General features: G+C 42.7%; 1 protein-coding gene across 1 annotated transcript; it reads right to left on the bottom strand.

The window, feature by feature from the left end:
* Window positions 1-9,050: 9,050 nt before the first annotated feature.
* Window positions 9,051-16,337, bottom strand: LOC101479591 (uncharacterized). The gene is made up of 4 exons (XM_004570591.6): window positions 16,034-16,337; window positions 14,727-15,074; window positions 11,297-11,659; window positions 9,051-11,058 (listed from the first exon to the last, which is right to left on the bottom strand). The coding sequence occupies exons 1-4, from the start codon at window positions 16,089-16,091 to the stop codon at window positions 10,946-10,948; spliced, it is 882 nt and encodes a 293-aa protein (XP_004570648.2). The 5' UTR covers window positions 16,092-16,337; the 3' UTR covers window positions 9,051-10,945.
* Between the last annotated feature and the right edge of the window lie 2,263 nt (window positions 16,338-18,600).

Genomic DNA, 18,600 nt, shown 5'->3' with positions numbered 1-18,600 from the left:
AAAAAAACCTTGGAGGCAGCTTTTGAAGTAGCTGACCAAGTGTCACAAGCTGCAAAAGACAAAGAAAGAGAGAGAAACAGAGAAATTTTGTCTCGTTTGATAGATATCATTCTTTACCTGGCAAGGCAGGGTTTGCCTTTCAGGGGAGATGATGAGACCTTGTCAAGCCAAAATCGAGGAAATTTCTTAGAGTTAGTTGAGTTGTTCAGCAAGTATGACAGTGTAATTAAATTACACCTTGAAATAAAAGCGCGACAGAATCAGAATACTTTATTGATCCCTGGGGGAAATTATTTTTTGTTACAGTGCTCCATTATAAACCAACATAAAGACAAGACAGACAATACGCTAACTAAGAATAGTACAATATATACATATATATACATACATACATACATACATACATACATACATACATACATAAGTCACTCATAAATAAATAGCTGGTAAAGAAACGTGTAGTTGTAGCAGCAAACAGTGTGTTAAGTGGATGCGTTGTACAGGGAGATAACCACAGGCAGGAATGATTTCCTGTGTCGTTCAGTGGTGCTTTTCGGTAATCTCAGTCTCTCACTGAACGAGCTCCTGTGACTGACCAACATGTCATGGAGTGGGTGGGAGGTGTTATCCAACATTGTCTTTATCTTGGACAGCATCCGCCTCTCCGACACCACCTTGAGGGAGTCCAGCTCCATCCCCACAACATTGCTGGCCTTACGGATTAGTTTATTAAGTCTGTTGGCATCTGCGACCCTCAGCCTGCTCCCCCAGCATGCAACAGCATAGAGGATCGCACTGGCCACAACAGACTCGTAGAAAATCCTCAGCATTTTCTGGCAGATGTTGAAGGACCTCAGTCGCCTCAAGAAATAGAGACGACTCTGGTTCTTCCTGTAAAGTGCTGTGGTGTTTTTAGCCCAGTCCAGTTTATTGTCAGTGTGTACTCCAAGGTATTTATAGTCCTCAAAAAAAAAAAAAGACCTCTCGTCTCGCTCCTCTCAAACAGAAGTCAGAACGACATAATCAAAGCTTTGGCCACATCAGTAAGACACGTCATCCAAGCAGAAATTCAAGAATGTGAAACCTTTTCTATCATGATGGATGAAACCACAGATGTGTCGCACACAGAGCAGGTTTCCTTTGTTGTCAGATATGTGCACAACATGGAAATCAAGGAGCGCTTCCTTCAGGTGTGTAATGTGGAGTCAACAACTGGAGATGCTCTTGAAAAGCTAGTAATAGCTCTACTGAAAGAAAATAATCTGAAGATTGACAACATCCGGGGTCAAGGTTATGATGGGGCTGCAAACATGAGTGGGCGCTTTAAGGGACTTCAGTCAAGAATACAAAAAATAAAAATAAAAAATCCAAAGGCCTTATATGTCCACTGTCAGGCACATTGCCTTAATCTGGTTTTAGTAGAGAGCGCAAAGTCAAACATGTGTTTTGTCAGCTTTTTCAGCCTAATCAAAAAGCTTTACACTTTTGTGGCCAATTCATCTAAACGATACTCTGCATGTATTAAAATGCAGGAGAAGTTGTACCCTGAGCAGCGCCCACTGGAGCTGCAGAAGCTGTCAGACACTAGGTGGGCCTGCAGAGAAGCTGCCCTCAAGACAGTGAGGAAGATCCTCCCAGCTGTCATCCAGTTTCTGGAGGAAATACTACAGCAAGATCCTCCAGACTCTTCAGCAGGTGATGCAATGATCCTTCTCAAAAGCATCAATTTTAAATTCATCCTGTGTCTGGAGATCAACTGTCCCATCTTCCAAGTGACTGCTACTGCATCTGATGCATTGCAGAAGAAAGACATTGACCTGGCTGCAGCATACAAGATTGTTGATGGTGTTTTGCAGAGCCTGGACCACAGCAGAACAGAGGAAGGGTTTGAGAAAATTTATGAACAGGCTAGAGAGAAGGCTGCATCAGTGGGCCTGGACCCCCCATCTGAGGTCCCTGGATAAGCTCGGAGGAGGAAAGTGCCAGCAAAGTTTAAGTTTGCTGCCACAACAGCTACTGCTGATGACCATGCTTTCACAACTCCCCAAGAATACTACCGTGTTAAAGTGTTCTGTGTTTTTGTTGACACAATGACACAGGAGCTTCTGAGACACTTTAAAGGAGGAGATAATTCCACATGGGAAATCTTGAATGCCTTACATACCCTGACAGTCCCAGAGAACTGGAAAATCATCTCAACAGAGGCACACCAAGCTGTGAAGAAACTCTGCCAGTTCTATGACATTGAGGAGGAAGACAAATTACAGACAGAACTTAAGGTCTTTCATGCGTCATACTCATGTCCCCCACCAGTCAGTGTGGCATCCATTCTTTCAGTTGTCAAAGAAAACAAAGCACATCTGATCTTCCCCAACATGACTGAGCTGCTGAAGACATATGGAACACTCCCAGTGTGCACAGCAACTGTGGAGCGTTCTTTCTCAAAACTTATACTAGTTAAAAACAAACTTCGCACCCTTTGCTCACAGGACAGGTTGTCAGACCTTCTATTATTGGCAGTTGAGAAGCCAATAAAAACCAGCCAACCACAGTGATGTCATTGACATTTTTCGGGACATGGCAAACAGAAAGTTACTGTTATAATTTGGAACAGGACATGAAGAGCATCTTATTCCTTCCTGCTCTTTCCAAAACCCTGTGTTGTTTTTGTTTTTTGATTAATAAAGTGTTTGATTTATCCTCCTATTGGTTTATTTTTTTACTGTTGTATTTTAATATTTGAAAGAAAGAAAGAAGATTTTACAGTTCTACAATCTAATCCCTCCCATGTAAAGTTGATGCTGTGATGTTCTGTGCTCTGTGATGTTTTAAAGGCGCTAACAGGACACACACACACTGTCTTTATACACTGAACAAAAATATAAACGCAACACCTTTGTTACTGCTCCCATTCCCCATGGGATGGACGTAGAGACCTAAAATTCATTCCAGATACACAATATAACCATCCCTCCCAAACAGTGGTCACAAATCAGTCCAAATGTGTGGTAGTGGGCACATCTGCCATATTGAGATAATCCATCCCACCTCACAGGTGTGCCACATCAGGATGCTGATCTGACATCATGAGTAGTGCACAGGTGTACCTCAGACTGCCCACAACAAAAGGCCACCCTGGAATGTGCAGTTTTTTGCGCTATTGGGGGTCTGGGGTCCCAGAACCGGTCAGTATCTGGTGTGACCACCATTTGCCTCATGCAGTGCAACACATCGTCGCATGGAGTCTATCAGATTGTCAATTGTGGCCTGTGGAATGTTGGTCCACTCCACTTCAATGGCTGTGCGAGGTTGTTGGATATTCGTGGGAACTGGTACACGCTGTCGTATACGCCGGTCAAGCACATCCCGAACATGCTCAATGGGTGACATGTCCGGTGAGTATGCTGGCCATGCAAGAACTGGGACATTCTCAGCTGCCATCTGCCCTGAACAATGTGAACCATGATTCATCCGTGAAGCGCACACCTCTCCAACGTGCCAGACGCCATCGAATGTGAGCATTTGCCCACACAAGTCTGTTACGGCGACGAGCTGGAGTCAGGTCAAGACCCCGATGAGGACGACGGGCATGCAGTTGAGCGTCCCTGAGACGGTTTCTGACAGTTTGTGCAGAAATTGTTTGGTTGTGCAAACCAATTGTTCCAGCAGCTGTCTGGGTGGCTGGTCTCAGACGATCTTGGAGGTGAACCTGCTGGATGTGGAGGTCCTGGGCTGGTGTGGTTACACGAGGTCTGCGGTTGTGAGGCCGGTTGGATGTGCTGCCATATTCTCTGAAACGCCTGTGGAGACGGCTTATGGTTGAGAAATGAACATTCAATGCACGGGCGACAGATCTGGTTGAGATTCCTGCTGTCAGCATGCCAATTGCACGCTCCCTCATTGCTTGTGGCATCTGTGGCATTTTGCTGTGAGACAAAACTGCACATTCCAGGGTGGCCTTTTGTTGTGGGCAGTCTGAGGTACACCTGTGCACTACTCATGATGTCAGATCAGCATCCTGATGTGGCACACCTGTGAGGTGGGATGGATTATCTCAATATGGCAGATGTGCCCACTACCACACATTTGGACTGATTTGTGACCACTGTTTGGGAGGGATGGTTATATTGTGTATCTGGAATGAATTTTAGGTCTCTACGTCCATCCCATGGGGAATGGGAGCAAAAACAAAAGTGTTGCGTTTATATTTTTGTTCAGTGTAGATTTTTTAAATATATTCTCACCCTACCATGACCCCTGTCTTTTGTACTATCCTGGTTTCAGTTTATTTACCACATTTTTTAAAAATCTGTTGCCTTATGGTTCCAAGTGCTGTCACCAATCTTTTTACATTTTATTTTTTAATAATAATGGTAATAATAATAATAATAATAATAATAATAATAATAATAATAATAATAATAATAATGGATTGGATTTATATAGCGCTTTTCAAGGCACCCAAAGCGCTTTACAATGCCACAATTCATTCACTCTCACATTCACACACTGGTGGAGGCAAGCTACGGTTGTAGCCACAGCTGCCCTGCGGCAGACTGACATTTGCTTTTTATTTCAAAGCACTTGTTTAATCAGCTACCTATGGACTTTTTAATGTCTACAGTCTCAAAACAACACAGCCCTGCCCTCCAGCACTATCAGCAGCAGAAACAGCAGTAATCCCTCAACAGCAACATTGTACGCCATCAGGTAAAACAAAGGCTACATTTGCTTTGCATTGTCCCCTCTGTCCGCCGATCAATGGACCCTGACCCTAACCCTTTAATAAACGCTAAGCAGAATTGATATTGTCCTTGCAACATTGGAATTTCATAAATGCATGAATGGCTTGGCGCACCAAAGAATAACGTCACAAGAATGTGATTGGTCACTTGCAATGTTGATCCTGAAACAACATTTACTATGTTGTTCCAGGAACAACACCAACACGACGATATCAGATCATCCAATGAAGGAATGGCCAAAAAGAAAATCACACATGGTGTTAGTGGCCAGAAAGGCAGTTTAATGACCAAATAACCCCTGAAATGACCAGTAAAATGATCAAAATTTATACTCCAGTACGTGCCTCTGTGTGCATCCTCATTAGCAGCAAGATGTGCTAACCACAGTAGAGTGGTTTTTGTAGGCACACTTTCTACACCTGGTGCAAGGGGCTGCTGTTCCAGTCCTGGAGGTGCGCCGTTTGCACCTTCTTCTCATTTCATTGGTGGGGTGTAGGTCACACTCTGGTTCAGACTACTGTATCTTGAGATCAATGGCAGAAGTGGCTGAGAATTAAGGAGAAGGGTGTCTTGCAGTTGTTGAGGTCACCAGCATGTGTCCCAGCTCTCCCAGGATCACTCTTCATTTGTAGGTTGTAGAGGACTCCCCCACTTCAGTGAACTTGTTTCTGGCGGGACAAAGGCATCGTATCCCAAGACATCCAGGAGATTGGAGAAAAGAGCCAGCAGCCATCAGTTTTCCTTCAACAACCTGGGGTGCCAACATCCTCTCTAAATTATCCAAGCAATATTTGTGCCTATTGTAGTCCAGGATTGCTTCTTGCTTTCACGCATCCTTTATTCCCCATCACTGACTGCTGGTTCCTTGTGTGTTGCTGTCAAAAGAAGCACATTCCTCCGTTGCTTTGGCATGTGGGATATCGTCGTGGTAGTTTTGGTGAAGCCAAAGACAGACAACAAAATCTTCCTCTGTTGCATCTGGAGGAGCTGGGGAGGAAGCTCTGGTTTGTTTCCCCTGTGCCAGTTCATCTGAGGAGTTCTTCTGCCAAGGTGACCAAAGGAAAGACGCTGTCCTCGGAGCTCCTCCGTCAGTTGGAATCTGAACCCCTTTCCCTTTTTTACTTCCTGAGAACTTCCAGTGTTGTCATCCAACATGCTATGTATTGCTTTATTCTGATGTAGGCTTTATCTCCACTTCATCTACATGTCTTTGCTTCAAGGGCAGAGGACTGCTTGCTGTCCTTGCTCTCTCACTAGATCATACAGACAGTGCTTGAAGTAGTGATGACCTTCTTGCCAAATAGCCAGAATAAATGATGTGGAAGCTGTTAGGCTTACTTACAGCAGTAGCTCTGTCTGCACCTGCATAAACTCCAGGACACGTTTACAAACAGTGTTTGTTGTTGTTTGCGCTCCAGCTGCAGCTGCAGGTTTGAACTCTGCAAAATGTCCTGTGATTGGGGATTTTTTGTTTTTGTTTTTGTTTCTAGAGTTAACATTTTGGATATGGTCTCTTTTTATGAAAAATACAAGAGTAAAAGTGCTTTTAACATGTGCTTCAAAGCTAAGTTTGACTGGGAACCTCAAAGCTCAATAGCCTGCATCCACAGAAATTCACTGCAGCCTATGTAGTATTTTATGCGTCATTATTTATTCCAGTCCATCTTGCAAATACATGTTTGTGCTGCAATGTCATGCACAAACACAAACTATTAGATCCTTAAGATCAAACCTATGTCAAAATTGTTTCATTATTTTGGTCCATTGGAGTGTGGTAGGCCATCAAAGGCCGCTACTAGAAACTCGGAATATTACATGAAATTGCTTGCTTGGCCAAAAATGGGTAAATGATGTAATTTGGTAAAAAACATTGAAAACTACAATTTTCATGTGTTGACTTTAGAATGAAAGCAATTTTACCTAAATTGCATGATATAGTACTGTCAGTAACAAGGAATCAAAAAAGGTGGTTATAATGGGTTTCAATTGGCCAAAAATGGTATAGTGTATATTATTGACATTATTAAGGAGCTGATGTTGAAAATTAAAAAATTAAAAAGATTAAAAAATCTGAAAAAAATACACACCTTTGGAAAGTTTCATTCCATTTGCATTAACAGAACGAAAATGGTTGAAAAAAGAAAAGTGAAGTGGCCACAAATGGCCAGGATAGAGCCCGGAGGGTTAAGGCTGCAAACCCTGAATTGGGATACAGCCAGAGAGTGACGGAATACTAGAAAGCACAGGGGCGGTCGGAGGGAAGACGAGCCCTGTGTGGATGCTCTTCAAGACCTCCAGCTGGGGCCTGAGAACCCCAGGGCCCGAACCTGGAACCCAGGATCAGACTGAGAAGAGGAAGCGTAGCTCACCAAGCCGCACATCGGGGACCCCGCTAGCCATGCAACCTACAACATGCGGGCAATACGCCAGACAGGGAGCTAGTGCTGCAGGCCAGAGAAGACTCACCCGCTGGCTGACGTATCAGACACAGCGAGTTCCGACTGGTGCGTAAACCTGCGAACCGCAGGCAATATGCCAGGGGCACACAGCCTGCAGGAGCAGAGACCAGTGAGACCTATTCCAGACTGCTGGGCACTGTGGTGGCTGTGATCAAGAAGGAAAAAAATGTAAGTAAATAAATGAATGAATTTACTTGGAAAAATTCAACTGAAGTTATAAGCAAGTGAATAAAGTTTTTTTTTTTTTTTTAAGTATATTGATGACATTTGTCATCAAATATTAGTGCAGAACAGGGTGAATCTTGGATTTGAATTTTGACTTTGTGATATTATTTGAATTTGATGTTTTTCAGCAGCAAAAGAATAAGAAGACTGACAAACAGGTGGAGGAAGAGAATGCCACAGAGGAGGCTCATCAGCCTCATATCAAAGACAGCTCCCATCCCATTTAAAAGGAATAAAAGTCTCATTTCATCAACTAGACTTTCGCCTTTGCTTCAGACATGAACATCAGACCATTTTCTCTGAATCCTCTGTGACTAAATGTCTCTGGATTTCTTCATTTGTGTGTGAGCGGTTTGTTCTTTAAAACTCCTCCACGATTACAGCAAGTGATGATCAAAGGTAAATATCCATCCATCCATTTTCTTTCACTTAGCCTTATCAGAGTTGTGAGGGGGGCTGAAGGCAATCCCAGCTACTAATGTAAATATATTTTAATGTATCCAAAGCTACAGCTCACACTCAAAATCAGATAAAACTTTCAACACTTTTCACGATATTATTCAGTTTATAAAACAGGAAAAATAAGATAGAAAATAAAAACATAGAACACAATTTATTGTAACAACTTTTTATTATTTTTATTTAGTATTTTCCAGTGAAGGAAGCTGCAGATAATGGTTGTTAGTGCTACGTTAACCTGACACCTCGAGTTACAGGATACCTTTGCATTTCACTAAGAAAACGCTTCCTCTGCTTACAAAAGACAAACATCAAATAATTAACTTTTTCTTTAGAGTGTAAATCTAATAAGCGGCAGCCAAGAAGGTGCTTAAGGAGAATAACATCGCTTCCAGTCAACTTTCCCGGCCAGGCTGAGAGTGTACTGCAATGATGGAGCAGTGACGCAAGAAGCGACTACGGATATGGTGAAGAGAGGATTATCGGTAGACGTTGTGAAAGACGGGGCTACACTCTTGGATCAAATAAAACAGTGCGAACTAGTGCGAAGAAGAAACTGGGAAACACGTTTTTAAAAGCAGAGCTTCAAGGAGCGTCTCCAGGCATTTAGGCACCGGGATGGCTGTGGGTAAATAGGCTGCTGCATAGTGAGCTGGACTCTACAGACCACTCTGCTTTTGGCCTCTGGGCCGAAGAGGGTACTCTTCCGCAAGTTGAGTGAGGAGCTTTTCCCTCACCAACTACAGCTAATATAGCGTTTATGCTTTTGGAAGTCAGCATGATTGCATGTCTTTGTTGTATTTGCTACACATGTTATCCCCCCCGGTGTACTTTTTGATTTCTTGGTATGTACAGAGGTTAAAATCGTATAATGTTGTACAATCCTGTCTCATAAGTAGGGCTGCTACAAACTATTATTTTGATAATCAACTAGTCACCGATTATTTTTGCGGTTAGTCGAGTAATCAGATCATGCATCCATTGGCCATAAAACGTGCAGCTTTTTGCATCAGCATGCATCTGCACTTATTAACTATCATTAGCTTACAGCTTGAAGTGTTTAAGGTGTGTGCTAACTAAAAAATAAAGACAAGATAGTTTATTAAACTTTTAATGAAATTTGCAGATTGTCTCAGTAAACTCAGCCGTCTGCTCCTTGCTATCTACAACATAACAGGACATTGGAGTAAATTCTCGAGCATCTCACACTTCTGTTTAATCCGTTTTCTGTTTGATGTTTATTCAGCTGTGTAAAAACTATAACTTTAATCTCAGCCAAACCGATTTACTGAGGAACAAATAAAACACTGAAAAAAGCCAAATAATAACACTTTTAAGTTATCTGAGTGACTTATATATCATGATTAACCCGAGTAACGAAAGACCGCACTGGGTTTAAAAACTATTTGCCGGGAGTCCGGTGTTCCCCCCGGCTCTAGTGACTGTAATGTAAACAGCCTACAAGGATGCTGGCCCTGAATTTGGACAAAGCTATGATACTGGAGACAACTTCTTCTTCTTTGGCGTTTAACGGCAGCTGGCATCCTTGTAGATGCATTGCTGCCATCTTCTGTTTCAGTCTGTTATTACACTCTTAAATCCTAATTCTTGCGCCTCATCTTACAAAGCTTCAAATGACTTGCCGACTATTAAATTTGTTGTCGACGATTTTAATAGTCGACTAATCGTGGCAGCCCTACTCGTAAGTTAACTAAAGTAGTATCATATAATGTAAATGGATTAGGGAATCATTTTGAAAGAAGTAAAATTATGTCAAAATTAAAAAGAGAAGGAATAGAAGTTTCCCTTCCACAGGAATCTCACATACCACAGTTTGGGCATGAAAAACTTAGGAAATGGAAATTTAATCAGTATTCATCTTCTTGTACTCAGGTTTTCAAAGGAGGTGTTGTAATTCTAATATTAAGTAGGCTGAATTTTGAATGCATTCAAGAAATAAGATATAAGGAGGTGAGGTTTGTGCTAGTAAACAAACTTCCCCTTGGAGGGATACTTGGATGGTATACTGACTACTCTTATTAGTATATTTGTGTTTTTGGTCAATTCTAAATAATAAAAAATGGAGTGTAAAATCACAGCATCAGTCAGTTCAGAACATTTCAGAGTAATCAGAGGATCATAGTCTGAATGATGTTCTGTCACATGACCTAAGGAGCATCTGCATGCCCATAACAAAACCATCCACTGTGACGAGAGCACGGAGCGAAGCGGACACGTTGACCAGCCTTACAGTTTTTCTTCATCACTCCATCCATAACAGAGAGAAAAGTCATTCTCACCGCTTTTGATGCAGTTCTTAAATCAGTTTGAGCATTTCCTCACAAACATTAGACTGTCTCATTGTTTTTATACACACTGCTTTTGTTTAGATCCATACTCGTGGTATTTGTTGCTGTGTTAATGCACTTCTCACTTGAATCTGACTTTTTTCAGTCATGGCTCTAGATCTCTCACTTCTCAGATTACTTTTTTCAGTCTTTCAATTTAATGTTTTCAGCAAGTTTGTTTGTGTGAAATATTGCCCCAGTTTCATGTTGTTAGCTGACAGGTGTGGCCCCCAGTTTCTCGCCTGTAACTGTAGCCCATCATCATCATCATCAAGGTCAGACATTTTTGCGCAACTTTTCCAAAGTAAGGAAGATTGAGAAAAAAAACCTGATGATTTCTTTAAAGGGATGCAAAAGGTTTTTGCACAAATGATTCAGATCAAAAGACTAAACTTTGCTCTACAAGGGTGTGATGTCCACTTACGAGGACATTATGCCACTGCTCTATTGAAATTTAAAACGAATGTCCTCATGTGGATCTCATTTTTCTCTGAAACAAAAATCAGGTTAAAAAAAACAAACAAAAAAAACATCTGGTAACTTTTTTAAATAGTTTTTAAATATGCATCAGGTCCCAATCAGCCCAAATATCAAAGAGAAATTAAAAATGCATGCATGGAAGAGTTCGGTCCTTAGGAGGTTAATGTCAGAATGAGCCAACTGTGGTTTATCTGCAGACAGAAAAAAAAGACATACAAACGGTTTTGCTTCAAACTGGCTGAGGAGGTTTTAGTTTTATAAAGATCGCCAAAGCAGCAATCACAGCAAAGAGTGACAAAGCCGCCACCAGTCCAGCATGTCCTCTGCTGACTCCTGTGTGACCTGCAGGTGAGAAACAGGTGTGAGGTGTCAGCTGTCAGGTAGGTGATGAGTGAAGAACAGAACAGAATCCATTTCCTCTTCAAACTGCTGTCAGACATTATCTACTGCACTCTGATCACATCACTCAGACCAGCTGCTTTCTACAAAGTCTCATCAACAACATCTTTAGAAACAAACATCAACAACCAGGAAGCAGCTTCACCTCTGATCACACACACACTCAACTCTACTCACTCACCTGGAGGATCAACAACACTCAGGTAGATGACACTGATAGGGTCAGTCTCCAGATGAGCTCTCTTCCTGCGGTTTGTTCTTCTCCTGAAGACACGACACTCGTATGTTCCTCTATCAGCAGTCGTGACACCCTTCAGAATCAAAGACACGTCTCCATCCTTCATCTCTCTGTCCTGCAGATCCACCCGGTTCTTAAAAGATGGATGCTGCTCTTCTGGATCAGGCTGCTCATCCCGATACAAAAGAACATAATCTTTTCCAAGGTCAGCTCTGCTCCACTCTACAACTGCCTTGGAATTGCTGTCGATGTTTGGAGCTCGACATGGCAGAATGACGTTCTGTCCAGCTGTGATGTTTATCTGAACTGAAAGAGGAAATAGAGCGGTCAAAAACAAAGTGCAATCATTCATTTCTGCAGCATTGATCACCACGAAGAGCTACAAATACAGATTTCTCCCCCTGAACACTTTCCTCTTACTCCCACTAGAGATGCAAACCAAGGAGCTCAGGAAGAAAAACAAGGCGACAGGAGTGATGGGATGGCCAGCTGAGGCTTTTTGTACTTATGCCAGAATTATAATAAAGTTTCACATAAATCTCAAATCCACCTCCACAGTGACAAATACTTTTGTCATAGCCACATGTTGATAACGCCACTCTGAAACAACGAGGCGCAAAATTGTTGGACGATTCTAAACAAGGTTATTTTCTTATATACTCAACTATCAAAAATTAGGATCAACACATGTTTTAGAGAAATCCCTGTACAATCTGTACCAACTCTGTTTGCCAGATGTCACTTTGTCTACTCACTAGAGAAGATCGTGCACCATCATACAGGAACGACTTCCTGTGGACACAACAGGATGTTTGCTGAGATCTAAAAACAGCAACTGCAGTGAAAACAATCCAGAGTTTAATGACCATTAATGTGAGATCAGCTGAACTGAAATCACTGATACTTACAGATATATACCATTTTCATAAATATCTCTATTTTTTTAATATATATATATATATATATATATATATATATATATAAAAAAAAACACCCAGCACGCCCCTGAGGGCGGTTTATCCTTCAAGCTCGGGTCCTCTACCAGAGGCCTGGGAGCTTGAGGGTCCTGCGCAGTATCTTAGCTGTTCCCAGGACTGCGCTCTTCTGGACAGAGATCTCCGATGTTGTTCCCGGGATCTGCTGGAGCCACTCGCCTAGCTTGGGAGTCACCGCACCTAGTGCTCCGATTACCACGGGGACCACCGTTACCTTCACCGAGCTCTTCTCTGGTATTTCTCCAGCTTCTCGTGTTCCTTCTTCCTGATATTGCTGTCATGCTACATCGATCACTACGGCCGTCTTCGTAGGTATAGTAGGTAGTGCTGCATTAACATCATCTAGCGGACCTTCTGAGGGTACTTCACGTAATCTTGGTAACCGGCTACGGGGGATCCAGGTTTCAAGCTTGGCCATGATCCTATTTTTCAGGTCAGTTCCTCTCGCACTCAACGATCCTTCTCCTATCGCACTTGGGGCTATGTACCCAATCTCGGGTGGGGGTGATGATATCTCCCCCCTGACCTGGCGTCCTGACTCCTCCTTGCCGTAGCATTTGTGTTGTACCTCATCAATCTCTAGCTGTGAGAGCAGTCCCTTCTTTCGAATGTTGGAACACTGAGCTACTAGTTGTTTCGCCGTCATTGTGGATGTTGGGTATCGAAGAATCCATAGGTCCCTCATCCTATTCATGTAGCCCCTTCCGCCGGGGTTACTTGCGTAGTAGCATTCCAACAACACCCTGTTCTCGTCTCTTGCCCACCGATGCCTTCTTGTTCTAGTAGCCCACTTTTCAACTTTCCTCAACCTTGTTAATCCGGGCGACGTCCGAGCCGGCATGCCTTCATATTTATCTGTCTCGCTCATGTCTGCGGTAGGCTTACTTAGCATAGGAGGTCTAGCCTTAGGACCTTTACTGGATACAGACGCCCCAGGCAGGAATCGAACTTGCGATCCTCTGTTTCAAAAGGCGTGTAGTCTAACCGCTATCCAGGTGCTCATGTGAGACGGACAGTAGCTAACGTTAGCCTCTGCAGTACGTTTATTCGACTTATATCTATCTATATATCTCTATCTATCTATCTATATACATATTAACATTCTATTATTCATGCCATGATTTATCTTAGTCTAATGGAGGAAGAGGTAGCAGGAAGGTTGCTGATTGGCTGTAGTTGATCCAAAGGCAACAGAAATGTTGAGAATATTTCTTTTTTTGTTTTTTTAACTTTAAAACATCGTTAACAGTCAGCAGAGGTCGCAGCTGCTGGCATTGAGCTGGTTGTCAGAAAAGTAATGAAAATATCTGCAAGGATTTGGTTAATAAGTACTGACTAGCATCATTGTGGTCAAGATTCACATCAGCTTTAGCTGCTAACAGAAGCAGAAAAAAGCCCACCATTCAGCTGGGTCAGGTCACACTGACTGCACACAGCACTTACTTTCTTTCCCAAACTGCGATATGCTTATTAAGTAATGACCTTTTCAAAACAAAAGCTGCAATAGTGCTTCACATTAAAAGTGTAACACAAACAGCGGAACTAAGAAATAATACAATAACGTCACAGAAACAAGTGGAGCCTATCCAAAGAGGGCAGAGCAGGTCACAGTGTCACTGCCTGAAAAATGAAGCCTAAGTTTCTCCTGACTGGTTCTTGGTCCCTTGTGCCAGCACATGGACTTGTGAAATGCACTCAGCTGGTTTCACCGTGCAAAAACTGATAAGCAATAAGAGCTCAGAGCAGTGTAGCTGCTTGACTGAGTATTTTGAGCTCTCTCTCTCGGCCAATAATAACTGCTGCATGCTTTGCCTTTGTTTGAGCTCAGTGAGGCAGACGCACAACTACAGCTGTTTGTCAGCATGAAAATAAACATGCAAAGACAACTCACAAACCATAGCATGCAAAAAAAAAAAAAAAAAAAAAAAACCACCAATAAATATAACTGCGAGGAAGTCCGTATCGAACATGTCAACACCCACCAAAACAGGAAGCGTCTCATTTGATCAAAATATTAACACATCAGATAGAAAACAAGCACAGTGCCTCTGTACAAACATGTAATGAAGATTTTATGAGCCAAACTAAAGTCTGAGCGAATGTCTTATTTAATTAATCATATTTATTTTCTGTATAAAGACTCATGCCTCAAACCAAAGGGAAAACATTTAAAATCTTCTGCAGTGTTTTTAAGTTTCCAGTTACACAAAAACAAAAATCTCCTTCACCAAACAAGGATTGATAAAACTGCCTCCAGAGACTCATCTGAGCTGGAATGAAATGGCACACTTCAGATATCCATAGCACTCTTTCATAAACACTCGTGCTGTAAACATGGTGCAGAGCTTCAGCAGTAAGCTGAGCCTCTGCAGACTCACCAGACTCTGTGACTGTGAGGTTGATGGAGTGTTTGAACTCTTTGACGACTCTCTCGCCATTTCTGGTGCTGCTGGTTGTAATCTGACAATCGTATGTTCCTGTATCGCTGATGCTGACGTTTCTCAGAATCACAGTAACATCTCCGTCTTTCATGGATGAGTCTCTCAGCTGCACTCGGCCTTTGAAGGACTCGTGCTGGTAGTTCTCGTACGAGCGCTGGTCTTGGAAGAAGAACACATAACCCTGTGAGATGAGCTCCGGTCTGCTCCACTCCAGCAGGGTGATGTGTGCATCTCTGGGACCCCAACACTGAAGAGTGGCAGCTTGTCCAGGCCTCACACAAACCTCTGTATGAATGAAAAACAAAGAGGAGAAAAAACCCAAACATTAATAGCATGTTATACTGCACGTGTTGGAAATCTGTGGACAGCGAGGAAGTACTGAGCAGAGGAAGTCTAAAACACATCAGTGGATTACTCAAAGTAATGGATACCTGCAGCTCTCCGACATGATACTCATGTCTCTATAAACGAACTTGCATTTTACTCTGTGAACTGTTCTTCAGTTATGAGTGTTGCAACAAACCCCAGCAGTGAATCTGCACTGACAAACCTCAAGACCAGAGAGGAATCCTCTTCACGACCTGCTGCAAGTGTGTTTGTCAGTAATTAAACTCGGACGTTAAGCAGAGGCTTTTACTGCAAAGCAGGAGAAATGTACATGTAAATGTACACCGTGTTGTTAATAATGAGTTCCTTCCTTTAATGTTGCAGCTGGAGAAAATGTACTCACTTGCATACTGCTTGGTAGCTTAAAGTATAATGATATACATTAGATTTATTTTTTAAAACCTGCACAATTTTAAATGGACATTTTAAAATAAACGATATCGAGAACAAATTACATCTAATACAGAGTGGAGTAGTTTGGAAAACTGTAAAATATAGAAACACTTTAGTAAATTTGCAATACTGTCACTGTGTTCATCAAGATTTGCAGTGTCACACACCACTAGTTTGTGTTTTTGGCTTAGATGTTGTTTAAGAAATCCTGACACAGCCAAACCGGACCGCCACTGCCTGGCACCATGTTAGTATCACATCCATTCTTTTTGTTGCCACATTCTTTCTGAACTCGCTCACATTTTCTTCCATCTACGGTATCAGGCGAGCTGCAGCAGCTGTTTGCATTCCCGGAAGCGTGAAAATGCTGCAGTGTGTAGTTTCACTGTTTACATCCTTGATGGATGAGTCATTTCTTTTGGCAGCCTGTCAGTTCATGTTACCTCAAAACACAAGAAACTCACCTTTCAACGCAGAAGCCACCAACATCGGGAGGGAGAAGAAAACTACAAGCGACGACATTTCTGCAGGTCGCCCAACGGTCGGCCTGCTGTTTGGTAGTGGTGGGCGGATCGATCCAAATATAGATGGCACATACAACCCCAGTACTGGTAGCGAATCTATACTAATGTGACAGGATCAGTGGTTTACTTTGCTCTGTAAACTCTGTAAGGACATGTATCTCTGCAGGGATTTCCTTCCTCCAGTTGTTGTTTTCCTAATGTCACGTGACTCAGTGAGGACGGGCGAGAGGAGGAAGGAAATCCCTCACAAAGACCCCCCAGCAAAAAAGTACAGAATAACCGGGCAGCTTATGTAGTTTTTATTTTCCTTCTTTACCTCACTCTGTGACTAAATTTAATATAGTCTGTGACTACAACACAAGCACATAGGCCAATTTTAGTAGCATCTGTTTCAACATCTGCCTGTCCCCACTCTCTTTGTCAGGGTGGGGACAGGCAGAGGATCTAAAGATCGAAGTTCAAAATAATTTAAAATCAGGACACAGACCCTGGTGCGAGTAATCCTCGCTGGCTTTTAAAATGACCGCAGCAGTTATAATAAGCAGCGATCCTGCTGAACCCTTATCAGTCAGGATTAAATGAGCTGCAGGACCTCTGAGTTAGACTGACTCGGTGTGAGCTTGGTGATCCTAACATACTGGACGCTGAGTGTAAATCTGCTATACTTCAGGTGATGCTGTTTGTTTGTGTAGCAGTACTCTGATCATAACGCTCTCACATGCTTATCATTTGCTGCTCGTTGCTCTTCTACAGTGACAGCTGCATATTACAGCTCCGAGACTTAAAACTGCATGCACTGTTTGTTCGTTTATTGCTCCACCAAGTGAATACACGTAGAGCCCTGCACACAGTGTAACTTCAGTACTTCCTTTTTTCTCAACTGTGGGCAGGCTGCGCGTACAAATATATAAAAGAAACAGCGAAGCTCAACTGACTTGAAACCAAAGCTGGTCACTGACGCCCTCTGCTGCTGCTGATCGGTTCTTAAAGCCAGGGGTGCAGTTTTTACCCAACGGATAAAATGTTGACTGACACTACACGATTTAAACTATGAGATACCAGCATGAGATGGTCACATGAACATAAGGAAAGGTCGCTATTATATCTGAAACTGTGTTCCCAGAGTCAAGAAGTTCACTTTACGCGCACAAGCCGACTGTAATTCAGCTTCATTACCGCGAGAAGAAGCAGCTGAGCTGATACAGCACATCTCCCACAGTTTAAAGTGGAGAGAAACATCACGCAGTTCACAGCAGCCACATGAAAAGCGCAACACGTTAACCCTCCCTCACAAAATGAAGCCGCTGCTTCTTCAAATCGACGTCCGTCCACTACCAGAGGAAGCACGGAATAGAGCCCACAGCGTCACCAAGGTCATCCACAGACACGTGTAGAGCATGTGTGATGGTAAAGGATGAAGGCTGTTATAAGAAGTTGGAGCAGATACAAATGCCAGGAAGTCAACGTGGGATTTTCGGGGATTTGGCGTTGGTGCCATTGCGCTGAATAAAGAAATAAAAACTCACCTGTTCATTGTTTTTGGGCTTCAGGTGTAAGTTCTCCGCTCCGTTCTCACACCACTGTCGAGTTTATCTCCCGCTGTCCCGAGGTGGAGCTGAACTTTCCCCTTGTCGACCGGCTCGCCTTGGAGCCAGATCACACCAGCGCCAGCATGCCACACCATCTTCAGGTAGCCCGGTCAGGCGCCTCCGCAACCAGATAAGAAACTCCGAAGAAGGAAAACAACAAAAGAACAAATCCGTTCAGTTTAAAAAACAAAAAACAGAAGCTGTGATCCAAGACTAGAACGTCCTCCGAGAGACCGTTTTCACCAGGTTGCAGAGGAGTACCAACCTGCTCAGACCGGTAGCAGCAGCCTACAGCGGAAGATCCGCTGTAGCCCCTCCTCCAGCATCGACGACGATGGCACTTATAGATACACGTTATCTAGCCTCTGTCTCATGTATGAAATATTTTGACTTGTATTTTTATTTTTAAAGCCTACAGTGGCTGTTTTACTGCTGTATGTGTATGTTTTAATGACACCCAGCATACGACCCACGGTAAAGTTTGAACAATGAGAATCTGTCGTTTACAGGATGCGGGGATTGTCCCTTTTTTTTTTAAACATCAGCACTTTTGCTTCACGCGTGACTCCGCTTACTATCATGAACTGAGTGAAGGAGCACGTAGCAGCGATGCATTTATACAGTTTATATTTTGCATATTACTGACAGACGGAGGAAGAAAGTAGTTCCTACCAATCGTTTAGACACTTTCCACTGTGTCCCGTAAATCATAAACTAACAATTTACCCCAACGTTACTAAAACATCGATATTTTAATATGAGGATCAGACCTAGAACATAAATATCTCTTAGAATCGATATTTCAGTATTGATCCACACAACAGCTGCACAACACCCTTTAACAGCACCAAGGCTGTAGCTGAGAGGATAGAACAGAAAATTTTCAATTTTATTTATACAGCGCCAATTCACAACAGA

Source organism: Maylandia zebra, unplaced genomic scaffold (genome assembly GCF_041146795.1).
Source record: "Maylandia zebra isolate NMK-2024a unplaced genomic scaffold, Mzebra_GT3a scaffold02, whole genome shotgun sequence".
In the NCBI taxonomy this organism is placed as follows: Eukaryota; Metazoa; Chordata; class Actinopteri; order Cichliformes; family Cichlidae; genus Maylandia; species Maylandia zebra.
Note: the sequence above shows the minus strand (reverse complement) of the source record. Positions and strands in the feature narration are given on the sequence as shown.

Coding starts and splice junctions, on each gene's coding strand:
- LOC101479591 (XM_004570591.6), bottom strand. CDS start 16,091: ATGTCGTCGCTTGTAGTTTTCTTCTCCCTCCCGATGTTGGTGGCTTCT. Junction 15,075..16,033: donor GGTGGCTTCTGCGTTGAAAG/GTGAGTTTCTTG, acceptor TCATTCATACAG/AGGTTTGTGTGAGGCCTGGA. Junction 11,660..14,726: donor CCTCACAGTCACAGAGTCTG/GTGAGTCTGCAG, acceptor TTCCTCTTTCAG/TTCAGATAAACATCACAGCT.